The sequence below is a fragment of the Acipenser ruthenus genome, chromosome 13, assembly GCF_902713425.1.
Source record: "Acipenser ruthenus chromosome 13, fAciRut3.2 maternal haplotype, whole genome shotgun sequence".
Classification (NCBI taxonomy): Eukaryota; Metazoa; Chordata; class Actinopteri; order Acipenseriformes; family Acipenseridae; genus Acipenser; species Acipenser ruthenus.
In genome coordinates, this window is record NC_081201.1 from 38,946,531 (window position 1) to 38,968,625 (window position 22,095).

The 22,095-nt window shown below is 38.0% G+C and overlaps 1 protein-coding gene and 1 long non-coding RNA gene across 2 annotated transcripts; one reads left to right on the top strand and one right to left on the bottom strand.

Annotated features, from left to right (window-relative positions):
- Positions 1–5,842: 5,842 nt before the first annotated feature.
- Positions 5,843–14,921, bottom strand: dclre1a (DNA cross-link repair 1A (PSO2 homolog, S. cerevisiae)). Its single transcript, XM_034030400.3, has 9 exons — positions 13,959–14,921; positions 11,031–12,593; positions 9,626–9,759; positions 9,194–9,312; positions 8,812–8,955; positions 8,354–8,499; positions 7,616–7,770; positions 6,877–7,018; positions 5,843–6,706 (listed from the first exon to the last, which is right to left on the bottom strand). The coding sequence occupies exons 1-9, from the start codon at positions 14,371–14,373 to the stop codon at positions 6,537–6,539; spliced, it is 2,988 nt and encodes a 995-aa protein (XP_033886291.3). The 5' UTR covers positions 14,374–14,921; the 3' UTR covers positions 5,843–6,536.
- A 365-nt stretch (positions 14,922–15,286) lies between these two features.
- On the top strand, positions 15,287–17,177 carry LOC117962816 (uncharacterized). Its single transcript, XR_004663976.2, has 2 exons — positions 15,287–15,481; positions 16,569–17,177. It is a non-coding gene; the product is annotated as an uncharacterized LOC117962816 (long non-coding RNA).
- Positions 17,178–22,095: the final 4,918 nt, after the last annotated feature.

The following is a 22,095-nucleotide window of genomic DNA, read 5'->3' on the forward strand; positions in this document are numbered from 1 at the left end:
AGTAAAGTATTTAAATAGGTCCAAATGATTTGCGTGAATCATTTAATTGATCATATTTGTGTAATTTAAAGATTCAGTAAGTACACTTCCTGGATCTAATGTCACTGAAGGACAGAGAAATGATACAGCACTGGAAATGGAATGTATTATTCATCACTTTTACTGACGTTGCAGATCATTGGGCGGATCTGTACTCCCATCTATCAATGCGGTTTTGTTCAGTAAGTGCTAAGGAAATACAGGAGGCTAATTCGATCTCTTAGCAACTAGTTTCTTTCAGGATAATAATCCTCAGGGGCAGTTCATGCCTGATCTTCTCCAGCATTGTTTGGAACTGTTTACCACTAGTTGCTAGGGTTTCAGATATTGAACTCTTTTTGGTTCTCAATGACAGATCGGTAGGCTCTTGAAAAAATCACGCAAGTCCTAATTGCCTGACTTTATCCCAATAAGCATCATCATTTACCTCATTAATCATCATAGGTACAGCTGCTGAAAATTAATGAGGCACGCAGCCCACAACGGAAACGTTTCTCTAAAAAAACAAAAAGCAAGAACGTGGAACGTGATCAAAGTTGTCTTCCAACAATGTAGCTATAATTCATTACAATTAAAATGGTAGCATTGACAGTGCTGATTCCAGATTGAAATACTGTCCCATTCGTTTTAGTATTACCCTTTTTAAATGATCACCACCAATTAATTCATCCAAGAATTGACCATGCATTTTAAATAAACCAAAATATGTCCTTTTGTTACAAACTACATACAATGCTTATTTTTCTACTATTAAATATGCCAGTATGTCCCCTGAGACCCTAACTTGTGCTGAGTGGACAACTGGATAATAATTTAATCTCAATACTCCAGAAGTAAACTAGTATTCCATATCAACTGAATTATTCCTGCTTGGTCTCAAAGGCTTAGGTAGACTGAAAAATCAAGAAAAGAATTACTCCGTCATATTCATATTTCGTGGAACGTGGTAGAAAATGAAAGCCATCTGTTGTCTCCATGATTCATTTTTCAACATGAAAGTTTTCTAGCAGAGTCACAAAGACGGCTGTAGTGGGTGACACGTCAGACCAGAAAGGAATACACAGACAGACGGTGGTGATGAGAAGCTGAGTGCAAATGGTAGCACTCAGCGTTTATTAACAAAGTAAAAGGTTTAAACAGAACACAAAACAGGACACGGCACTGGAGCCAAAATAAACAGACAAACAAAAACGTACTAACACACAAAACAAGTGGACGAACGTTAACAAGTACCGTGCTGGCACTTCCAGCACGCTGTAGCAGTTGTTATCTTTTTAGTTTATTTTTAGTTCTCCTCCTCTCTCCCCCGTTCTCCCTCACAAACACCCAACCCCGAGTGAGTGCTACGTGTCTCTATATATACTGTTGTGCTGGGATTCAATTACTAATTAATTATTCACTTGAATCCCAGCACGTGAATTCATTACGTGCAACCCCGTGCTCACATATTATTACATACTTTAAATGCACGTGAAGTGATGTGCAATCCCGTGCCTAAATATAATTATACAATTTAAATACCACGTGAAACACAGACCCGTTTATATCCCGTGTACCAATCTCTATACACCAACATTAACACACGCAACATACAACACATAACACGCAAATGCACACAGGGGCGGGGCACATTGCCACAAGCAGACAGAGTGGAAAGAAGTCATTATATATATATATATTATATATATATATATATATAGATAGATAGATAGATAGATAGATAGATAGATAGATAGATAGATAGATAGATAGATAGATAGATAGACAGACACAAACAATGTGGCCAAGGTATATGAAAAGAGCAAATATCTTGAGAGATGAAACAGGTCTGCTGGTTTTTATATACAAATATCACCCTTTAAAATGTACTTATTTTAACATGAGTATGAACTTTTTTTTTTTTTTCTAAAGGTGTACAGAAAATATATATCCTCCTTTCGTAATGTGTACTGCCTCAAGTCCTCTCACTGGCAAGACTGCTTCTTATCATATTACATAAATAATGCAGTATTCAGTGGTGGCATGAAATTGGATTTCTACAGCTACATTGTTTATCAGACAAAATAATCTAAAGCTGACTGATTCTTGCTTGCTGCATGGAACTCACAAAATCTCTCTCTATTATTGGTCTAATAATAGTATTCACAAATAATTACATGCAATTGGTATCCATAAGTGAGTTCTCAGTATGCCAACTAGGGACTGGTGGACTGACAATGTGCAGAAGGGTTAGTGCAATGGTACTATGGTGCTATATCTGCCTATCATACACCCATACAATAATTAGTTGATTAGAACATAAGAAAGTTTACAAACGAGAGGAGGCCATTTGGCCCATCTTGCTTGTTTGGTTGTCAGTAGCTTATTGATCCCAGAATCTCATCAAGCAGCTTCTTGAGGGATCCCAGGGTGTCAGCTTCAACAACATTACTGGGGAGTTGGTTCCAGACCCTCACAATTCTCTGTGTAAAAAAAAGTGCCTCCTATTTTCTGTTCTGAATGCCCCTTTATCTAATCTCCATTTGTGACTTCTGGTCCTTTTTTTTTTTCAGGTCAAAAAAGTCCCTTGGGTCCCACATTGTCAATACCTTTTAGAAAAGATCGCCGCATAGTCTTCTTTGTTCAAGACCGAATAGATTCAATTATTTTAGCCTGTCTGCATACGACATGCCTTTTAAACACAGAATTTATTCTGGCCGCTCTTCTTTGCACTCTTTCTAGAGCAGCAATATCCTTTTTGTAGCGAGGTGACCAGAACTGAACACAATATTCTAGATGAGGTCTTCAACACTTTTCATTATATATCCGAGCATCTTGTTGGCTTTTTTTTATAGCTTCCCCACATTGTCTAGATGAAGACATTTCTGAGTCAACATAAACTCCTAGGTCTTTTTCATAGATTCCTTCTTCAATTTCAGTATCTCCCATATACATTACATGCACATTTTTATTGCCTGTGTCTGTCAAAAGCTTTCTGGAAATCTAAATAAACCATGTCATATGCTTTAGAGTTATCCATTGTTGATGTTGTATCCTCAAAAAAAATCAAGCAGGTTAGTTAGACACGATCTTCCTTTTCTAAAACCATGCTGACTGTCTCTGGATACTGGAAAGGATACTGTTACCATATAGGTAATATTCCATTTTGGATCTTATTATAGTTTCCATAAGTTTACATATAATAGAAGTCAGGCTTATTGGTCTGTAGTTACCTGGTTCGGTTTTGTCTCCCTTTTTGTGGATCGGTATTACGTCTGCAATTCTCCAGTCTGTCGGTACAACCCCTGTGTCAAGAGACTGCTGCATGATCTTCGTTAGCGGTTTGTAAATAACTTTTGTTTCTTTGAGTACTATTAGAAGGATCTCATCCGGCCCAGGGGATTTGTTTATTTTAAGAGCTCCTAGTCCCTTTAACACTTCTGCCTGTTAGGCTAAAGTTATGTAAAACTGGATAGGTTAGTTATTGTTGGTTTGGCTCCCATTCTCCCAGTGTATTTAGTTGAGTTTATTGGGTTGTTTTGGGAGGGCACATCAAGATTAGCTGAACCTCAGAAGATGACCTAACTAGGATTGAGAGTATAGGTTTAAATCCCATTTTATAACCTGAAATCAACAGTCCGTATTAGGATAAAGAATAAAGTTGCTCTACCTGCAAATGGATTTTTGTTTATACGTATTTGTCAGCCTCATTACTCTAAACGTCAGAAAACCATTCAAAATGGTACAATACCCAATGGGTGCATGTAGAGCCAAAAGGCAGTGAGAGGTGCAACATGAGCAGTGGAACATTAAACAGGTACTTGGATCCATGGATACCCCAAAGCAAAAAAAAAAAAGGATGATCAGACATTGGCAGATGTAATTTACAGAGAGCAACAGTTCATTTTTCTTATTTTACAGCTACTTAAGTTACTGTATTTACTTACCGGAGGAAATGACCTGTCCCTTGTGTATGCAGTTTTCTTCTGACATTGTCTTAGCGTAGATTAATGAGTGATGTCATTCAATAGGTACACACACAGACATTGCAGTGATGGATAGGATTTGCCTTCATTGCATTCACAGATGGGATAGAAACAGGGATGAGCCAAACGCTGTGGAAAGTGAGAAAAAGGGTTATCTTAACAGGCTGTGTTTGTAAGAGTGGAGATTTAAAACACTGCTCTGCTGAAGTGATTCAGCTCTGACCTGAAGCCATCATAAATCGACTGGTACAGGATTTAGCTTCTGATTGGACTGTTATTTAAAAACATTATTTTGTGTAATCATACCATGAAATATCCTAGCAGTTTTGTTAATTATTCCCAGTTTTCATAATGCAAATAAAATATGGAAACCAGTTTACAATCTGTCTCATATAAATCAAAAAGCAGATCAGGGTCCAGTGCTGCAAATTGGTTGTTCTACAAGCAAAATATTTTCATTCAAATGGTTCCATACATTACAAAAATGGACATGCTGTAGAAATGGAACTGGACCCATTGGTACAACATGTCTTTTTGGCAGATTTAATATATTGTGCACTAGAACAGAGACATTTTATTGTAAAACAGATCTTCATTCACTCAGCTGCAGAGCCCCAGATGTTACATTAAGTCAATTGATTTCATTTGACAGAGTTTCAATAAAACTGAATCATTTACACCATAATCAATTTGGTTACATTTCCATACGAAAGAAAAGCACTGTATATTCACATATAAAAGGCTTAGGTCTTTGAGGGCATTGGAAACAGAATGCCTACAAAAGATGAAAAGACAGGAATGCACCATGCAAAGAAAACTCCTCAAAAATATTTTTCATTTTTTAATTCACCAGCAGACAATAATTTCTTCAGTATTTGAAGAACCTGCTTCTATACACGTACAACACTACAAATTACCTATTCAACTGGCTCAGGAAACATCAGGTTTTAATAAAACGCACTGGACTATTTAAAGGTAGAAAAAGTATGGATGGCTAGCCAGATTTGCCTAAAGCTGTTCAAGTTTATCAAGTAGAACCATCTTGTAATTTGTCTCAATTTGAAGTAAATAAGGCAATGAGCAGAGAGAAGAAAATTCACCCAAAATCAGTTTTTAAAGGTTTAAAAAAAAAAAAGAAAACTGATAAATAATGGATTACAATGCAATTTACCTGTTTTTTCTGATGATTGTTATCAGTTGCCCTTACTATCAAGGCCAAGTTACCTAAACATTAAAAAATATATATGTTTTTGCAGTTCAGTGAACAGGCTATATTTGATGTTGCTTTCTGAATGTTTAGGTTGAGAATACAATTTGTTCTATGCCATGCAAACTTCTACTTCGTCAGATAAGGAACAGTCTGTTCATTCTGTGTGTAAAACTCAACACGAATTAAAACGAGCTTGGTTGCAGGGAGGTTACTTACACTTTCAAAGTTCAGGTCAAGCTCTAAAGGCTTACTTGAAGATTAGAGCTGAACTGTGGCTTTCATTTCCACATCGATTAGGGAATTAGAAACTCATAAATTGTGTTTTGTATTGTTTTTTTAAACTTAACACTTTAAATCAACCACAACTTTTGGTTCCAAGTTTGCAGTCTTAATGAAAAATGATAAACTACATTTAAATTACCAATAGAAAACCTAAATAAAACAAACACTTCAAAATTAAGCACTAAACCTGTAAGAGAAGGGGAAATGAAAAGTTACATTTCGAAGTGTACACAATATACAGTATATAGACAATACCATTTTACACAATGTCATCTTCTTAGTTATCAGATTTCATAATCTGCAACTATTGCAGCTGCATTTGTAATAGATCCAAACAACAAGCAAGCAAAGATTATAAACTTTATTATGAAAATGCAAGTGTAACATGACAGTCTTAAATCTCATTCATAAATACAAGAACATACATCAACAATGGCAATTCATTATATTGTTCATAACACTACATTTTTTTAATTATCTCCAATTTAAACATTAAAAATCCTCTTACATTAAATAACCAGCTTTTTTTTTTTTAAATGTGTAAATCAGTAAAGAAATATGAAGCATCAGGGTTAGTAGTGTTTTAAATAGGACACGTTCTATTTCAACTTCTTGTTGCTTTTAGAACAGCACGGGTACCTTTTAGACTTTGTCCTAAAAGCAAAACATAAAATACAAGACAACATTTAAAAATTCAAAAGTTACTAAAGTTCTGCTTTTCACCATGGCTTCCAAAGCAATGCAATTCTCCCTTAAAATGGTTGTGCATAAAAGGGGAGAACATTAACAGATGCACCATAGAAGGTAACTTCCAAACGCTCTGGTCTTTCAGGCACACCACTTCTAACCTCCGTTGCACATGCTGCTCTTTGACCGCACACATACATTTCTTGGTGGCACAAATCTCAGACAAACCTTCAAAAAAAGTGCATCAAATGAAAACGCAACGAAGACTGGAAAAAGGTTTTGCCAACTAAAACAGTGTTCATATTGAACGCGGTGACACGATCCGTTGAGCAACACACATTTGCTACATGTATTTAATTTGTTTTCTGCTTCATTTCAGACTTCCACTCCCTGAAGACACTCTCCATTGCTCTTCTTTCCTTTGGGTTTCCCACGTTTACTGTAGGAATGATTTTCTCTGGTTTCAGCCACTGGACAAATCTCTTCATCTCCAGGTAGCCACTGTGTTCACTGTAGGGCACGTCTGTAAAACAACATTCCTATTTATTAGCAGAATGCACATACAGTTCTGCATTATACTTTATATAACGCATAGCGTCGCTTCTACTGCAAGTGCTTATGCAACACATCCTACCTGAAACAGTGGGGTTAAGACCTTAGTAAAGATTTTAAAAACGACATTTAACAACTTACCGTAAACAGTTATATTTCCCCTGACACGCGGTCTAATATTTGCCATAGACTCGCTCAGGCCTGAATAGACCCATCCAGTAGGCTTGAATGCCACAATTTGGTCGTATTTTCCTGAAAACTTGTTTAAGTGTGTCTGTAAACCCTGTAAAATGACAAATCACACGTCAGCAGACTGTTTACAAAGTAAATGTAACCCGTAGTTAAGGGAGGTTAATGTTCTGCAAAGTCAGAAGCATGTAAAAATTAAGGGCAGAACATGCCACAGTACGAATAGAACATTCAATGGCACACATTCAGTGATTGATATGTATTTTTATTTTATTTTTTATTTTTTTTAAACGGGGCATCTCGGGGAGAAATGTATACAGAATGTATACTTACCACAGAAGGGTACAGGAGGGCTGAAGGGTGAAATACTATACCATTTCAAAGTTCTGCAACAAAGTGGGTTTTGCAGCAGATAAGGAACAAGGCTGTATTTTTGGAGATGTCAGAGGATACTTTAACAGTATGGGGGTTTTCTTTATGGTTCACTAGGAACTACAGACCCACATCATTAGCTGGCGTTAACATGCTAACGTAATGGGCAGTGTTGTGCAATACACTGTCATTATGGATTCTGTCCTGTCCTCTGGTCGGTGAGATGATCCCGGCTCTTTTGCATTGTGGTTAAGACACTCACTTGCGGTGCACAGGGTCGCCAGTGCATTTGAATGAATTGTAAAACGGTGGTACTCACTTTATAGCTGACTTGCATCATGGGCAGCACATGTAGCTGAGTGGCATCCCAATCCATTGTGATCAGTTCCTTGATTCGCTCCGACTCCAGGCAACACATGATGTTGTATTTGTCCCGGGACACGCACACTTTGCACCCCAACACGTCAGCAATAGCTGCAATAAAATAAAAAGGAAATGAAATAAAAGGAATAAAACACAATTAAAAAAGGGACATATGCGACAGCTCAGCGTGAAGGGAAGATTAATGCTGCCACTCTAAGAGCAAAGAGTGGAACTGTCCAATTAACATTGAGTGTTCTCAATCATGGTGGATGGTCAGGCTAGCCTGCTGGAATCAAATTTAAAAGATTACAAGTTAAAAGTATGACAGGCAATTTATTTAACATCTGTAGTTGTAATATTACTTTCAAGAATGTTATACGCAAGGTCGTAGAAAATAGGAGAATAAGCTAGTTTGCAATTTGATACCCTTTACTTCCAGTACCGGCTTCTCAAAGTACGGATCAAACAAAGCCAGCTCTGTGTGTGACAGTATGGTTCCAGTGCTGTCTCAAGTCCATTATTTATTGCATAAGAAAGCTATTGTTACCCCAAAATACTCAAATTGGACCACAAAGAAAAACAAGCTGTCGGGAGCAGGCTGGCCAGCTTCTTTATTTAAAGTTTTCCCATCTGGTTTCCCAGACTTTGCTAGGAATCATTTCAACCTATGCAACACTGGATGGTGTTGCCTCACCTAAGAAGACCTTTTCTTTCCCAATAGAGTAGGTTCCGCAGACCACCAGGGTCCGAGGGTTTGAGGTTAACGTTTCAAAGGCAGTGGTAGCAGCAAAGGTGATGGCTTCTTGTTGTGTCGGAAAAGTATATTCAGGACTGCAGTACCTGTCAAGAATGAACAGAGAGGCTATTCTAAAAACAAACTTTGCTGGGAGCTGAACAATAAATCCAAGGTTTCCGAATGTGGAATGGGATTGTCCATCTGTGTGGGTCTGGGGTGCGCCGACATGTTAAGCATAGTTTAAATCATCTTGAATTCAGATAGGGGTCCCACCAGGGTATAGAAAACACAGTAGTATCCAACAAACTGAAGAGAACAGCTGATGCATTACCTCGAGTTTTACCTCCACCCCACTCCATTACTTTCAGTCCATCTGAGCAGACAAGAGTCCTATCGTCGTCAGACAGTATACTTACGTGGTATCAAGGTAGAGGGTTTGCACTTTCTGGCCCACTAATTCAGGGTATCTTTCCATAGAAGGGTCTGCTCTGAAATCCCCCGTGTGCAACACAGTCTTCCCATTGGGAAGGTGGAGGAGCAGCATTGCAGCACCTGGACAACTGAAGAAACAGAGTTGAGAAACACTGAATATAAAAAAATCGATGGGCCTAATTGGTTGAATATTAAAAATGTAGATTTACCTTAGCCAGACCATACTGAACTTAAACTTTGATTAGTCCTAACTTACTTTAACAATGAACTGATCCTTGTAATAGCAACAGATAGCTGATAAATGTATCTGGTTGCAGGGGGGGGGGGTCATTAAAGACCACATGATTGCACCAGAGCAGTACTCACTGATTAGCATCGAGCAATGTAACCCTGACACCATCCACTGTACATTCTGTATTCATGGGGAGAATGTTCACATACTGCTCTTCCACTCCAAGCTTGCTCTTCACTAAATTGCCTGTGATCTAAACAGAAGACATTGTTTAGCGCTAATGAACACGACCTAATTATGTGCAAATGACCTACGACACCTACGATACCAGTAATCAAATTCACCTTGCATCAAAAACAATGGAATAGGATAGAGGTCAAATTCTTAACATTTTTTTTTCTACCAGATACAGTACAGCCACTACTAGTTGAAGTCTGCCCATGCCTGCTGCTGTACTTGGATCTGCAATGTGTGCAGGCTTCAGGAGTCCTGGATATTAAAAGCTCCAGTTATACCCTTGAGGACAAAAGGTAAGCCAGACATGTAGTCTCGGCCAGTGCACTTACTTTATTGCAATAGATCGGTAATCTAAAGCTCTTCTTCAGCCCCCCGTAATGGTCAGAGTGAAAATGGGTAAGGAAGTAGGCAGTGCACCCTTCTACAGCTCCATACTGGAAGGCATCCACTACAAAACCAGTCCCTGTTAATTAAAGGAAAGCAGGGCACGTCAATCCAACAGCTGCTTTAAATGGTAGCACAAAACGTATATATTAACACACAGAAAAGACTGAGACCAAACGTTTAAGAGCACAAGTCAGTGTGAATACAAGTAATGCAGGTAATCATCTCTGCACAAGTTTTAGTAACCAAGGATTCAAATGCTTCTTCCGTGTCCCGGTTATGAGAGAGGCTGCTGGCCACTCGTTTTCTGCTTAGACAATGAATATTTTACACTGACTACCGGTCGCTAAGGGAACAGTACACCTGATAAATGCCAGGAGATGACACACATCTTTGCGGGTGCTTCCTTCCAATACGACACCCCTTTGCTACTTGCACTTCATTATCTATTGCAGCATTTCACCTTAATCACTTGAGAAGCCTCTAAATATCAGTACGTTCATTAACACGCAATTAATTTCACCCTGCAGAATTCGATGCTGGCAGGGTATTGCTGTTGTAGTAAAATAATGTATTAGACCGAATGATCTTCCTAATGACAAGTACATATTACTGTTTATATAAACTACCGCTATTTCTTAATTAAAAAATACCTCTGATTAGGCCCTGGATTTGCATTTGCACTGGGCTAATTGTCTGTGTTCTCAGCAAATCACAGAAAGCTTTTAATCAAATGCACAAAAAAAACAACATTATATAGCAAAGGACTTCATGCACAGAATTTCAGTGGATTTTCAGTGCATATTTATTAGTACTAGGTATCAATGCAAAATTACAAAATGGCTTGGATAAATTAAGTGTTGTGATTGGCTGAACAAGATCACATCTCACCAGTGCCCTCTGATTTAAGAAACCTATGTAAAACAAAATTAAAATATCCTGCTCTCTGCTGACACAACCGTTGGGCTTTTAAACAAGCAATCACAGAAAGTGTTTTGCATTATTCAATTTATTAACTGTGCTTTAAATACAAGCCTGGTGTTAAATGATGCTTACTTTGGGTTTATTGGTGCACAAAATCAACTACTGTAAAACATCCCTGTACTTAAAGCATTTATGTATTCATTCATCATAAATTTCTCAATACACTACAAAACGACCGTACATTAGAAGTGACTCAGCACATACAGTAGTCATTGCTTTACATCTACCTTTGTTTAGGCCTTATATTCCTTTATTATTTAAATAACCAAGTTCCATGTCTGCTGTTCTCCCTTTTAACAGGGGTCTTCGAAAGCAAGTCTCTGACCATGTAGTCATCATCATTTTAAATCTAATCTAGATGCTTACCTGGAATGTTCTTGTAGAAAGGGCATCGTCTGGCGGCAGGAGCATCTCCATTTTCAGGTTCTTTTGCAGAGCCTCCTTTACACCATCCTCTTCTCCTTGGTCGGCTTCCCTTTTCTTTTGGGGTAAGTGCTTCATTATTATTAGACCCATCCACAGCTTCTTGTTCTGCAGAATCCCCGATTGAACTTGTAGCCTTTCTCTTCCTTTGCCTTGGCTTCCTTTTGCTAGGGTGGACTTCAGAGTTTAATTCACTTGTTGCAGCTTGCGTAGTCTTGTTGGGTTGCTTCTCTTTTACCTCTATCTCCTTCTCTTTCAAGGGCTTCAGTCCAAAAAACACTCCAATATCGGTTTGCCTAAGTCCCGCATTTGAAGGCTTGCTTCTTGACACGAGCAACCTTTTCGGAGCCATCTTTTGAGAGTGTGGGTTGAGGTTTTGTGATGGTGTGACACTTTCAGTTAAAGGCCTTTCTTGTTTTATATTTAGAGAATGTAAAACATCAGAATGTGAACCATTTCTACCTCCAGTGTGAGTCAAACGGTTCCTTAAATGTTCTAAAACTACACTTTGTGGGGAATGAAATGAAACCACTGGCTCGCTCTTAGCATGTAAAGAGTCTACCAACGTGCTGCTCCTTTCCTGAGTAAAACAATAACTTGTGCCATCTGAAACCACCAAATCCTCTTTAAGGATCTCATTTCCAGGTGAAATCAATTTGTGCAATTGACACTCTGTATTAATGATCTCATAATTGTAGTGGCGCTCAGGCTGTGCTAACCAGGGCCCACATGTCTGAACTGTCTGTGTGGAGTGATCCACTGCTGTGCTGTTCATTCTTTTATTGCTGTCAATCCCATTTAGTGGAGACTCGTTAAAATAATCAGAAAACAGGTCAGTATCACTTAAGTCTTCATCCCATAAATTTGGTGATTTGGTTAGACTTTGTGAACTGGCAAAATCAAGCCCATTAAAGTTGTTAACGACCCCCTCCTTGCATTCATTTATATTGGTGTGAAATAAGTCATGTTTTGGTTTAACATCTTCAGAGTCACTGCACAGCGGAGAGTAAGATATCTCTTCATCACTGGGTACAGCTGCTGACAGTGGAAGGCTGTTGAAATCTTCTGGTACATTCCTGGGTCCTCTTTCCATTGATAATCCACTTGCTTTAACATGATCTTTACCTTTTTGCAACAAAAGATTTCTCTGGGACCCTACCAAAGATTGCTTTGTATCCAAATTCTTTGGGGAGCTGGATATCTTTCCAGTTGCTGCTCTGGGAGACGGAGTTGTCCTTGACCTTTTCTTGATCTCTGCAGAGGCAGGAGATCTCAAGAGCAGCAGTGCATTTGGCTTGCTGCCAGCAGTGTTCTCTTGCTGTGAAGTTGGGGACGCTCCTGTGGGACTGGGATCAATATTTTGGCTATGGCAGGTGGAAGCACTGGCCAAGGTTTCCTGGCAGCAGTCTTGGTCACCTGTGGCCCTGCTCTGAGCCAGCAGTAAGTGAGTGTAGCGTTTGTAATGGTTCGGAATTGTAGAACTGCAATGCAGGCCATCGGGGCACTCTGTATAAATAAATACAACGCAGCTTAATAACAGTTAGACATCATTAACATCATCATTAACATCATTAACTCAAAGGGTTATTGTAACGCTCAGTGTGAAGTGTTGAGACTAGTTCATTCACTTGCATACCGGGATGCTCCATCATTTTATTTACCTGAAAGCAACAGTAAAGCACATTCATGCTTCAATAAACACCTGTCCTTGAAGTTATAAACTTTATATTTACCAGTGCCAGCATGTCACATATACAGTACACTGCTTAACATCCGCCACATTGTGGAGTAAATATCTGCCAAAATAAACAGTGCTTTGCTGTGAAACTGAAAGATGGGACCAACTATAACCTCACCACTGTAACAGTTCCAGCTGAAACAGACTGCCAGTCTGATCAGACATAATTCATTCTCAAAAGAAATGACTCATATCAATTATAATTTATGCAGGTGTTTTCAGTGCACAAACATATTTGCATATCAAAGGCAAATTTGTGTTTCAAATAAAAATAAATAAATACGACTTTAAAACACATTTGCGTATAATCTGTTCAATAATCCCCACCTGCTCCAATAATTTCAAATATTTGCACAATAAAGCCTTCCAAATTGACTGGAAAGCTGAATGCCCATTTTTCTTTTTTCTATCAATAACCCAGGCGAGAGCACAGCTTTTACTCCATTTAATTTGTGCTGGGCCTAATAAGACTCCATGGCAACTAAAAGCAAATGGCTTTAGTCATTATATAAATGGAGCGTAGGGAAAGAAAGACAAGCGTCCAATTGACACAGTACTGAACTGTGAGCTGCTCTCGCACCCGTCGGCAGCCAACCCCCACTACTGTGTCTTGAGGTGGGTGGGCGATTGGCTGGATTTAGAGATACTTGTGCTCCACCTGGTGTGGTTGTTTGAAAACCCTTTTGTATTTGAATAACCCCCTGACCATCCTCTGACATGGTGAAATTCCACCTCCTTTTCATGTGCTTCTGTACTGAATGCTGTGAATGTCCAGTCCTCTGAAATATGGCTTGCATAGGATAAGTGCGAGAGCAGGTGTCTGCAGAGCACTGCAAGAGGAATACCCTTTCATCACAGCCTTGCACAAAATGAGTCTTTGATATTGAACTACGTTGGCACCATCCTCTCTTCAGTATTGAACAGGTCGAGACAACCCGAGTCAGAGTAAATCTGACTGGGCAGGTCTATACAACAGCCGTTCATTAAACTGAATCTAGTTTGAGATAGGGGGAATACAACGCGATATTGGAGCATCTGGTGAACTGCACACACATAATTATCATTAGTGGCATCCATAGCTTATTCAGTCCAAGTCTATCAGTATTATTACACAGCTTTATGGAAAGCCTTACCTGTACCGTCTCCACTCCCATGGGTATCCAAGCATTCCGCTACGTGCCACCGAGGCGTCTGCACAACCAGCACGGAGAAAGGCATTTGACAGCCAGGGCAGTGTCCCTCGTGAACAGTCTGTCCATTTGTGGCTGTTTGTTTTTCTCCATTGCTTTGAACTCTCCTGTGTTGTTTAATAGGGGTGCTTGGATGTTGGTGCAGGAAGTAAACATCAGGTGTGGTCTCTTCTTCAAGGCTGCTGGCTTTGTCTAGATTTTTCTTGCGATTCTTTTTTCCTATACTTTGCCTCGTTGTTTTATTACCATCTAGTTTAGTTATTTCCTTTAATTTCTTAGTATTGTGTTCAACTATTTTGGGTTTTTTTCTTATAGACGTGTATTCCCATATGTCATCCTCGGAGACCTTGTCTGACATGGCAGGTTTTAATTTGATTATTTCACTATTATACTGCTGCCTTCATTCCTGGATTTAATTACAAAATATGACAAACATTGATCATGCTACACCTTCATGAAACGCGCATTTTACTTTTTAAACTCAAAACAATAGTTTCACAAAACAGTAGTAAACAATCATCTTACTTCTGTACTGTGCGTTTTTTTTAATGATTCTAATATTTGTTGTTATTAAATATTACAGTAGGTTGAGCTACTGCTTCTACCGAACACAATACTACGATGTGTTGTTAATGACATGTCATGAATCTACTGTAGCACAGGAGATGCAGTTACCGTGCAGTAAATTCTTCTACCCACAAATTGTGTTTCAAACTGTATTTTTAATTTATGCTGAAAATGCAATTGTAATTTGCGATGCACGAATTACACGAACAAATGGAAAAGAATTGCCACGGGTTACATAACTTTCCCTCCTACACTAAAAAAATATAATAAAACGCCCTTGATTTAGCATTTTGCCTTGTTCACTGCTGTCTATTCTGTGTATCCGAAATACAATATACATTTTTTTTTTTTTAACACATAACATACTGTACTTACCGCCAGTAATAAGTAACGCAGTTCTCACATTCATTTAAGCATATTCCATTAAACTCAATTTATTTTATGTATTCATTTAAATTAAGTATGGAACTTTTTAATCTGTGTATTGTAAATATTGAAATGACATTCAGATGATAAACGTCCTATACATACCCTAATTCTTAACGTGCAGTACTAAGGTAAGTAAGAAAATAAGGAGAATGGAATCTGCAGCTGTGAATAGGAAACAGTGCGGTAAATCTGTGAAAAGGGTAAATGTAGCGGAGTCCGAAAATCGAAATAAATAAATTAAAAAAAAACGATTCAACTGGTCGTTTTGACAGCAGTATTAATATAAGTATTATAATATTGAATTATTTATTTATCTTTTAATATTAAAACAACTGTGTTAGTTTAGTGGTTACTAACTTAAGAATGTGCAAATCACTGTTATGTTTACGTAAACAGTCTCCACCGAACAAAAAGACAAACTCGTATACGAGTCTGTGAAAAAGCTTGACGGCAGGGGACAGGACTTGAAGGTACCTGAATAAATGTGAAGACGGTAAATTAGCGAGAACATGGTAAAAGCTTAGCCACCACACACACTGTACAGACAGCGCAGGCTCGGTAATCTGTTAAGAGGGGTCGTTATTTAATTGTTGATAATGCTGCTGCGTTATTGTAACAATTCTCCACATAAATATGATATGATGTTTGGTAACATCTTCTCATATTTATATGGAGAATTGTTACCAAAATAGAGATCTATTTCTAACCTGACTTTTTCGAAGCATTATTACAATTTTTGACAAAACTCATTTATTTACAGTATAACACCTGGCGTGTATGTTTATTTGTTATGTGGTGTTCCTTTTCCAGTGGGAACATGGCAACTTAATAAACAGTACAAAACTAAATCCGACCGCCTGTTTTAGAGCTCTAACTACACCTAACAGGATTACTAACTTTCAGTCAGACTTCTAATCCGGTTGACCTTTAAAGATGTTTTTAAATATACTCTGTCTTAACATACACCGCATCCAGGTCCTTGCCTTCCCACAGGCACCCTCTGCCCTTAAAAACCTGTTATTTTACACCTGCCTGGCTGCTTAAATTACAAACAGGTGTATTCGTTTAACGGATTGCCAGTCAACCAGTGTTCTTGGATAGCTATGGCATTCTGGGAGATGTAGTTTTTCACCTGGGCTAATCAAGCGAATTTTAAAACCAAGAATGGGTGAAACCGCTATGTAATAGGAGTCTTATTTACATCCTTAGACTGCATGAGGCCAGTTATCATTTGATGGACTGTAACTCTGAGCTCATACAGTATATTGGACGTATGCAAAGGGCAGAGAAATGCCTCCCATAACATTGCTTCATTAATTAAACACTTTTCTTCCTTTTGCTAGAAACTGCAGTAATATTAAAATGCTTGCATTGGAAAAGGGAGAGGGTGGTACAGTACGGGTGGTGGGGGGTGTTATCCCTGTTTTATGTGGCGGCAATAACAAAGCATAATGACAGTAACTGAAAACTTGCCCCTTGTGATTTTGAGGATGTGCAGTAATGTTCTTGTAGGGTTCCAATGTGCTATCATTGATGCCAATGTTCTTGTTGTTGCAGGATTAGAATGGTTGAACACCAAGAGCCCGCTGTCGCTGTCAAAACACCTTTCCGGCAAAGTGGTTGTGTTGGATTTTTTCACCTATTGCTGCATCAATTGTATGCATCTGCTTCCTGACCTTCATGAACTGGAACATGAGCATTCTGATAAAGGTATCCGGGCTCCCAGGTTTTTATTCCATAGCTACAGCATGACTTATTAGTTGTGAACAGGCATAGCTGCCTTTTTAATTGGTTTAATAATAGCTACAGTACATTTTAGCTTCCACTGATGCAAAGCAGGTTATGTGCTGAACCATACTGATGCAATAGTTTAAAATATATTGTATACATGGTAACATTTTGTTGTTTTAGAACAGGGGTTCTCAAACTGTGTGGTGTGCCTCCGTAGGTGTTAGTGTATTTCTGTCTCAGTATTCCCTTGGATTTGATGTTTTTTGACCCATGGAACGATGTTTATCACATCAGACTGCCACTGGCCTATCCCCTCCATTTCCAGAATCTAGAACAGTGTATTATGGTGACATCAGCATTCTAGAAAATGTTGACGTTTTCCGTTTTAAAACTACAGGTAATACAAATGAAAAAAAAAAAAAAAAAAAAATGAAAGAAGACAATTATACTTGCAGTATAAAGCACGCGTGCACTTATGATACAAGCAGTACTGTGAGCTAGTGCTTGCTTTAGCTTTATCAAATGCAATGTTGGCAACAATACACTACTGGGACTTTTAACTTTAAGTTAACAAATAAACTTATTTTGAATCACAAGCAAATTTAGTAGAAGGGTAACACAAATATAGACAATCATGCAAGGGAAGACATGCAAGAGCTCAAAATATGTTGAACTGTTGATCTACGTGACCCTTTTACCTCTGGGTGATACAGTTGCTCAGTTGCTTAATTTAATCCAGCATGCTAATAGAAAATGTTCCAGCTGTCATTTACTATCTTTAGTTTAAATGGGATCATCTGTGAAAATGGAGCACCGTCTGTGAAATGACATTGCAGCTAACCTCTTTTATCTGATACTTCTCTAATGCTTATCTTTGGCTGTTCTGTTTGTACATTCCAAGTGGTGTGCAGCTGCCTGTTTTAAATTCCGTTAGATATGCATTTACTATTATCAGTGAACCAAAAATGGTTCGGCAGTAGTCACTGACTTAGAGGTGAACCGCGTAAGAAACAACAGGCTGAGCGCCCGCTCTTTCATAACTGCTGTGTTAAGCAACTGCTGTTTGATTCATTTGAGAATTTCAACAACAGTGTCCTGGTAGGGGAACCTAAGCCAGGCTATGGTACGTAGTGGAAAACAAAAGAACTAGACAGTAATTAGACAAGTTAAGATGTTAACGTCTGTGTGCAAGTCACACTTCAGTTTTTCATTGTCTCTGCAGAACTGTGTATCCAATTGTCATGAAACGTGGTAGTAATATTATTTAGCATAAGTTACTGAGAGTATCCGATTCTAAGGATAAATGCATCTTTTGCATCTTACTGATAGCTCTAGTTTTTAATTTACAGCTGGGGCTGTTGTTAAGCATGCTTGTTAAAAGCTGAATAGATTTTGAGGAGCCAAAGAATTACAGTGCTGATTTGAGCAGTGTGTTGTTTTAACTATGTATTGTAGTTAAAAGTGACAATACATAGGGAAGCCATGTGGAGTCCAGCATGCCCAGGTGACCTATCTGTATGTTAACCACAGTCCGTAAAACATACTGGTGCAACTGCAAGACGTGCCAGTGCCTGAAAAACAGTTCTACTCTACAGTATGTGAAAAAGCCTCTGTATCAATACAGCCTTTAGCTGCAGGGTTAAATCCCGGCTGACTGATATCTGTGCCTGCTAATACTCTTTGTTTTTTGTTTTAAATGTTTTTATTTTTCTTGTACGTTTGTTTGTATGAATTCTGTTGTGTTGTGTATTTTTGCTGCTATGGTGTGAGCCTCTTGGCCAGGTCGTTATTGACAAAGAGAATCTGTTCTCAATTGACTTATCTGGTTAAATAAAGGTAATAATAAAAATCACATGTTATTCATGTTATTATTATTATATGAAACTCATTACTTTGAATAGAATGACTAGTTATTATGACTAGAAATGTAAATTATGTGGGGAAAATGTAATTATTGCATTCCACAGAGTTCCCTCCCCCCCAGGATATTTTGTCCATTTCATGGCATCTTAATACCAGACAGAAATATTTTTTTTCATTATTCTTTTTTGTTGTTGTTGGTTTGTTTTGTTTTTCAAACTGGTATGGCTTTTCACAAGACTGACATTGAGTAATTGGTCTTACAGCCATCTGGATTAATATACATTTATCACTTTTGCTGTTTCCCCTCAATGGACTCCGAACCTCACAAACTAATGCAAACCCTGGGGGACTAAAATACAGAAATGACATGTCTTAGAAGAACAGTTGACAGAGAAATAGGACTGAAAACTGAATCCATAAAAAAATTAAACTAATCAAATCACAAGACCAGTCTGCAGTGGTGCGGGGCTCTTATTAAAAAGGAGATCAGTCACTGAAAATATAAAAATATTACTGTTCATTTATATACCACCACAGTTTAATTTTTTTTACTTTTAATTAAATTCTGAATTCAGTTTTTCTAGTGCCTTGTCCAGTCACTCTCTACTTGCATGACACCATCTCTCTAATGGATGAAACTTTTTTTTTGTCATGGGTGAGACCAAATAACTACATAATGTTGTCCATGCTTGGACATAAATGCGCTCATTAGCAAATTTATGATCAATCACATTGGGCAGCGTATTCATAGTGCTGTATTTACTGAAGTTGCATTCATCAGTGGCTTCCGACAGTTTTTATAGTTGATATCTCTGAAGTAGATTTAGGGTGATATGAACTCGGTGTGTTTGCAAAATTTCAGTAAAGGTAAATGGGCTTAGCTTTGAAAAACAGCAGGGCTTTCCGTGTAAAAAAAGCTCTTTTGTGTTCAAGCACTGCAGTACCCACACCAAGAAAAAAATAATCTTTTTCAAACTGAACTGGGATCTTTATACAAACAAATGCATGCTCTGTTGCCTAATAAAGGGAAATGAGAAGAACAGTCAGAATTCTTTTCATATATTATATGTGACACGCAAATAAACTAAATTCAAAGTAGTCAACGGCCTCCATCAATCTTGAATTTCAAATAAAATCTGTTTTGCTTCACAAGCGCAAGATTGATTCAAAGAGGAGTACATTCTGACAGTGTTCTCGAGCATCCATTCAACTGAGTTACTGGACCTTAGAAGTAAAATAAATATGCACAGTTTTTAAGACATGATGTCATCTTTGAGCACTGAGGCTATTTTCCATATCAGAATACACCAAATACTTTCTAAAGTTGTTGTTCATCTTCATCTACATGTTTAGCCTCGCTTGCATTATCTTTTCTATTTCAGCTGTTTATGGAAATGCCTGGAGGCCTGTGCAGTAACACACAGAATGTCTCAATGTGAGATTATTGTGACCTGTTAAGTAGGCTTATTAATGCACTGTTTGGGTTTTGGCTAAATTTAAAAGGAATGTATATCCTAAACAATGAAATGTAACATCTTAGCCAGAGATGTATTTTGCTACTAAACAGTGATTCACCTGTTTTGAAATAATTTAAGGTCTTTCCTCTCACAAACTTTTCTCTAGTGGAATAAAACTTAAATGGCCTTAGTGTTCAAGTAGATGGATGCAGCACATATTTTGCCAGTACTTGAGTACAACATAAATGCTTTTCCAAGGGGGAATACCACCCAGGGCTCTGCGAATTACTGTTCTACACTTTCATACAGCATTACTCTTCTGTAGCACTGTTAATGTTTTCAGACCTCAGGAGGAAATGTGAATGTAGAAAGAAATAGAACAGAAAACACACGAGTTTCAGAACTGTGTGCTGGCCATGTATCTGACAATAAAATGCAGTTAAAATGCTTCAAAGAGAACTTGGATTCAGACACTCTACTCGCCATATCTCGCCATTAAAGTCTTTAGCTTGGTACAATTTTCATAAATTGTTTTAAAAAATCAGCACTATACAATTACAGGTGGTTAGTAAAGAATGTCCATTGCTGAAGTCATTAATGGTGCTGTTGGTACATGTGCATGCATTAATCATAGTGCTACACGCAGGTATGGGCCAGGTTGAAGAACGTTATAACATCTTGATGGGGGACTGCTTGAATGAAAGCCAATCGCTTCACGTGATGGCTTACATGTACTGTGTCTCGATGTATTCCAGTTGTTTCCTGTACTTATTTGCTTGGCTGGCTGGTGTGATTAGGTAATACTGTTTTATGCTGCTAAAGCTGCTTTACAAATTAAGCTAGATGTTGACTAGTACAATACCTGTGGGGCTGTCAAAAATGTTTTCAGCTTTACGCCTATTAACCATCGTAGATCAATTTAAACCTTGTTTTAAGTACAATATGCATCCCATTGTAGTTCAATTGAGTTGGATATTGTCTGTTGCTCAAGGTGTCCTTAACTGAATATTTTAAATTAGATGTGCAGCACATTTTTCAGTTTAAATTATGGAGCCTTTTATGGAATGTTAGTTGTGCTATATATATATATATATATATATATATATATATATATATATATATATACTGTGTATATATATATATATATATATATATATATATATATATATATATATATATATATATATATATATATATATATATATACTGTATATCATAGTAATAATAATAATAAGTACCACCACGCAATCATAGAATTGAAGTAATGTGTAGAAACTTTGGAACCCAGGAGACGAGGCTGGTCTTCTTGGGTGACTGGCCAGTAGAGGTTGCTAAAGCTCAATGAGGTTAACAAACCCAAACTGCTTTCCCTCCTGACATGTGGGACTGCAGAGGCCAATGCAGAGCTCCTTTTGGGCCTCCAGTGAAGATCGGCAACTTGGAGCGAACAAGATTCGAATCATGCTCGTATGGCTCGCCCTATACACCAGAGCTGTGTTGCTTTTACAAGGCGAGCCACTGGGGGCCCCTGTTAAACATAGAGTTACCATAATCCTCCATCTACATTAGGACAGTTCAGGCATTTCAACACACACCCCAATGCATTCTGGTAAGTGTACAGGTAAAAGTGGGATACAGATACAGGTAAAATGTACCAGAATGCACTGGGGTGCAAGTTGAAAAGCCTGGACTGTCCCAGTGTACATGGTACATATGGTAACAGATTACATGTGTATATGGTAACCTACTTAAATAAGAGTTTCTTTAATTTTGGTGTAAGAAACGCAGCATTGTGTAACCACTGGCCTGAGTCAGGTTGCTATGGTTCAGTTCTGTGCCCTTGAAAATACTGCATTTATTATCTAGACAATATAGAAGAGTCGACCTTGAAGGAAACCTTTCACCAGGAGGAGGATAAAAGAATATTGTATACATTTGTTTCAGCCCATGACTTATCTGTTTAGGTTTTTTTTTAAAATAAATATCTGATGCAAGTTGACAGCAAATAAACTTTTGTAATGAACAATGATAAA

What these genes read in the sequence shown, in the direction of transcription:
- dclre1a (XM_034030400.3), bottom strand. Translation starts at nt 14,373, where the DNA reads ATGTCAGACAAGGTCTCCGAGGATGACATATGGGAATACACGTCTATA. An exon ending in TGGGAGTGGAGACGGTACAG is followed by an intron (nt 12,594 to 13,958) that starts GTAAGGCTTTCC and finishes TTATTTATACAG; the next exon opens with AGTGCCCCGATGGCCTGCAT. An exon ending in ACCCTCTACCTTGATACCAC is followed by an intron (nt 8,500 to 8,811) that starts GTAAGTATACTG and finishes CATTCTTGACAG; the next exon opens with GTACTGCAGTCCTGAATATA.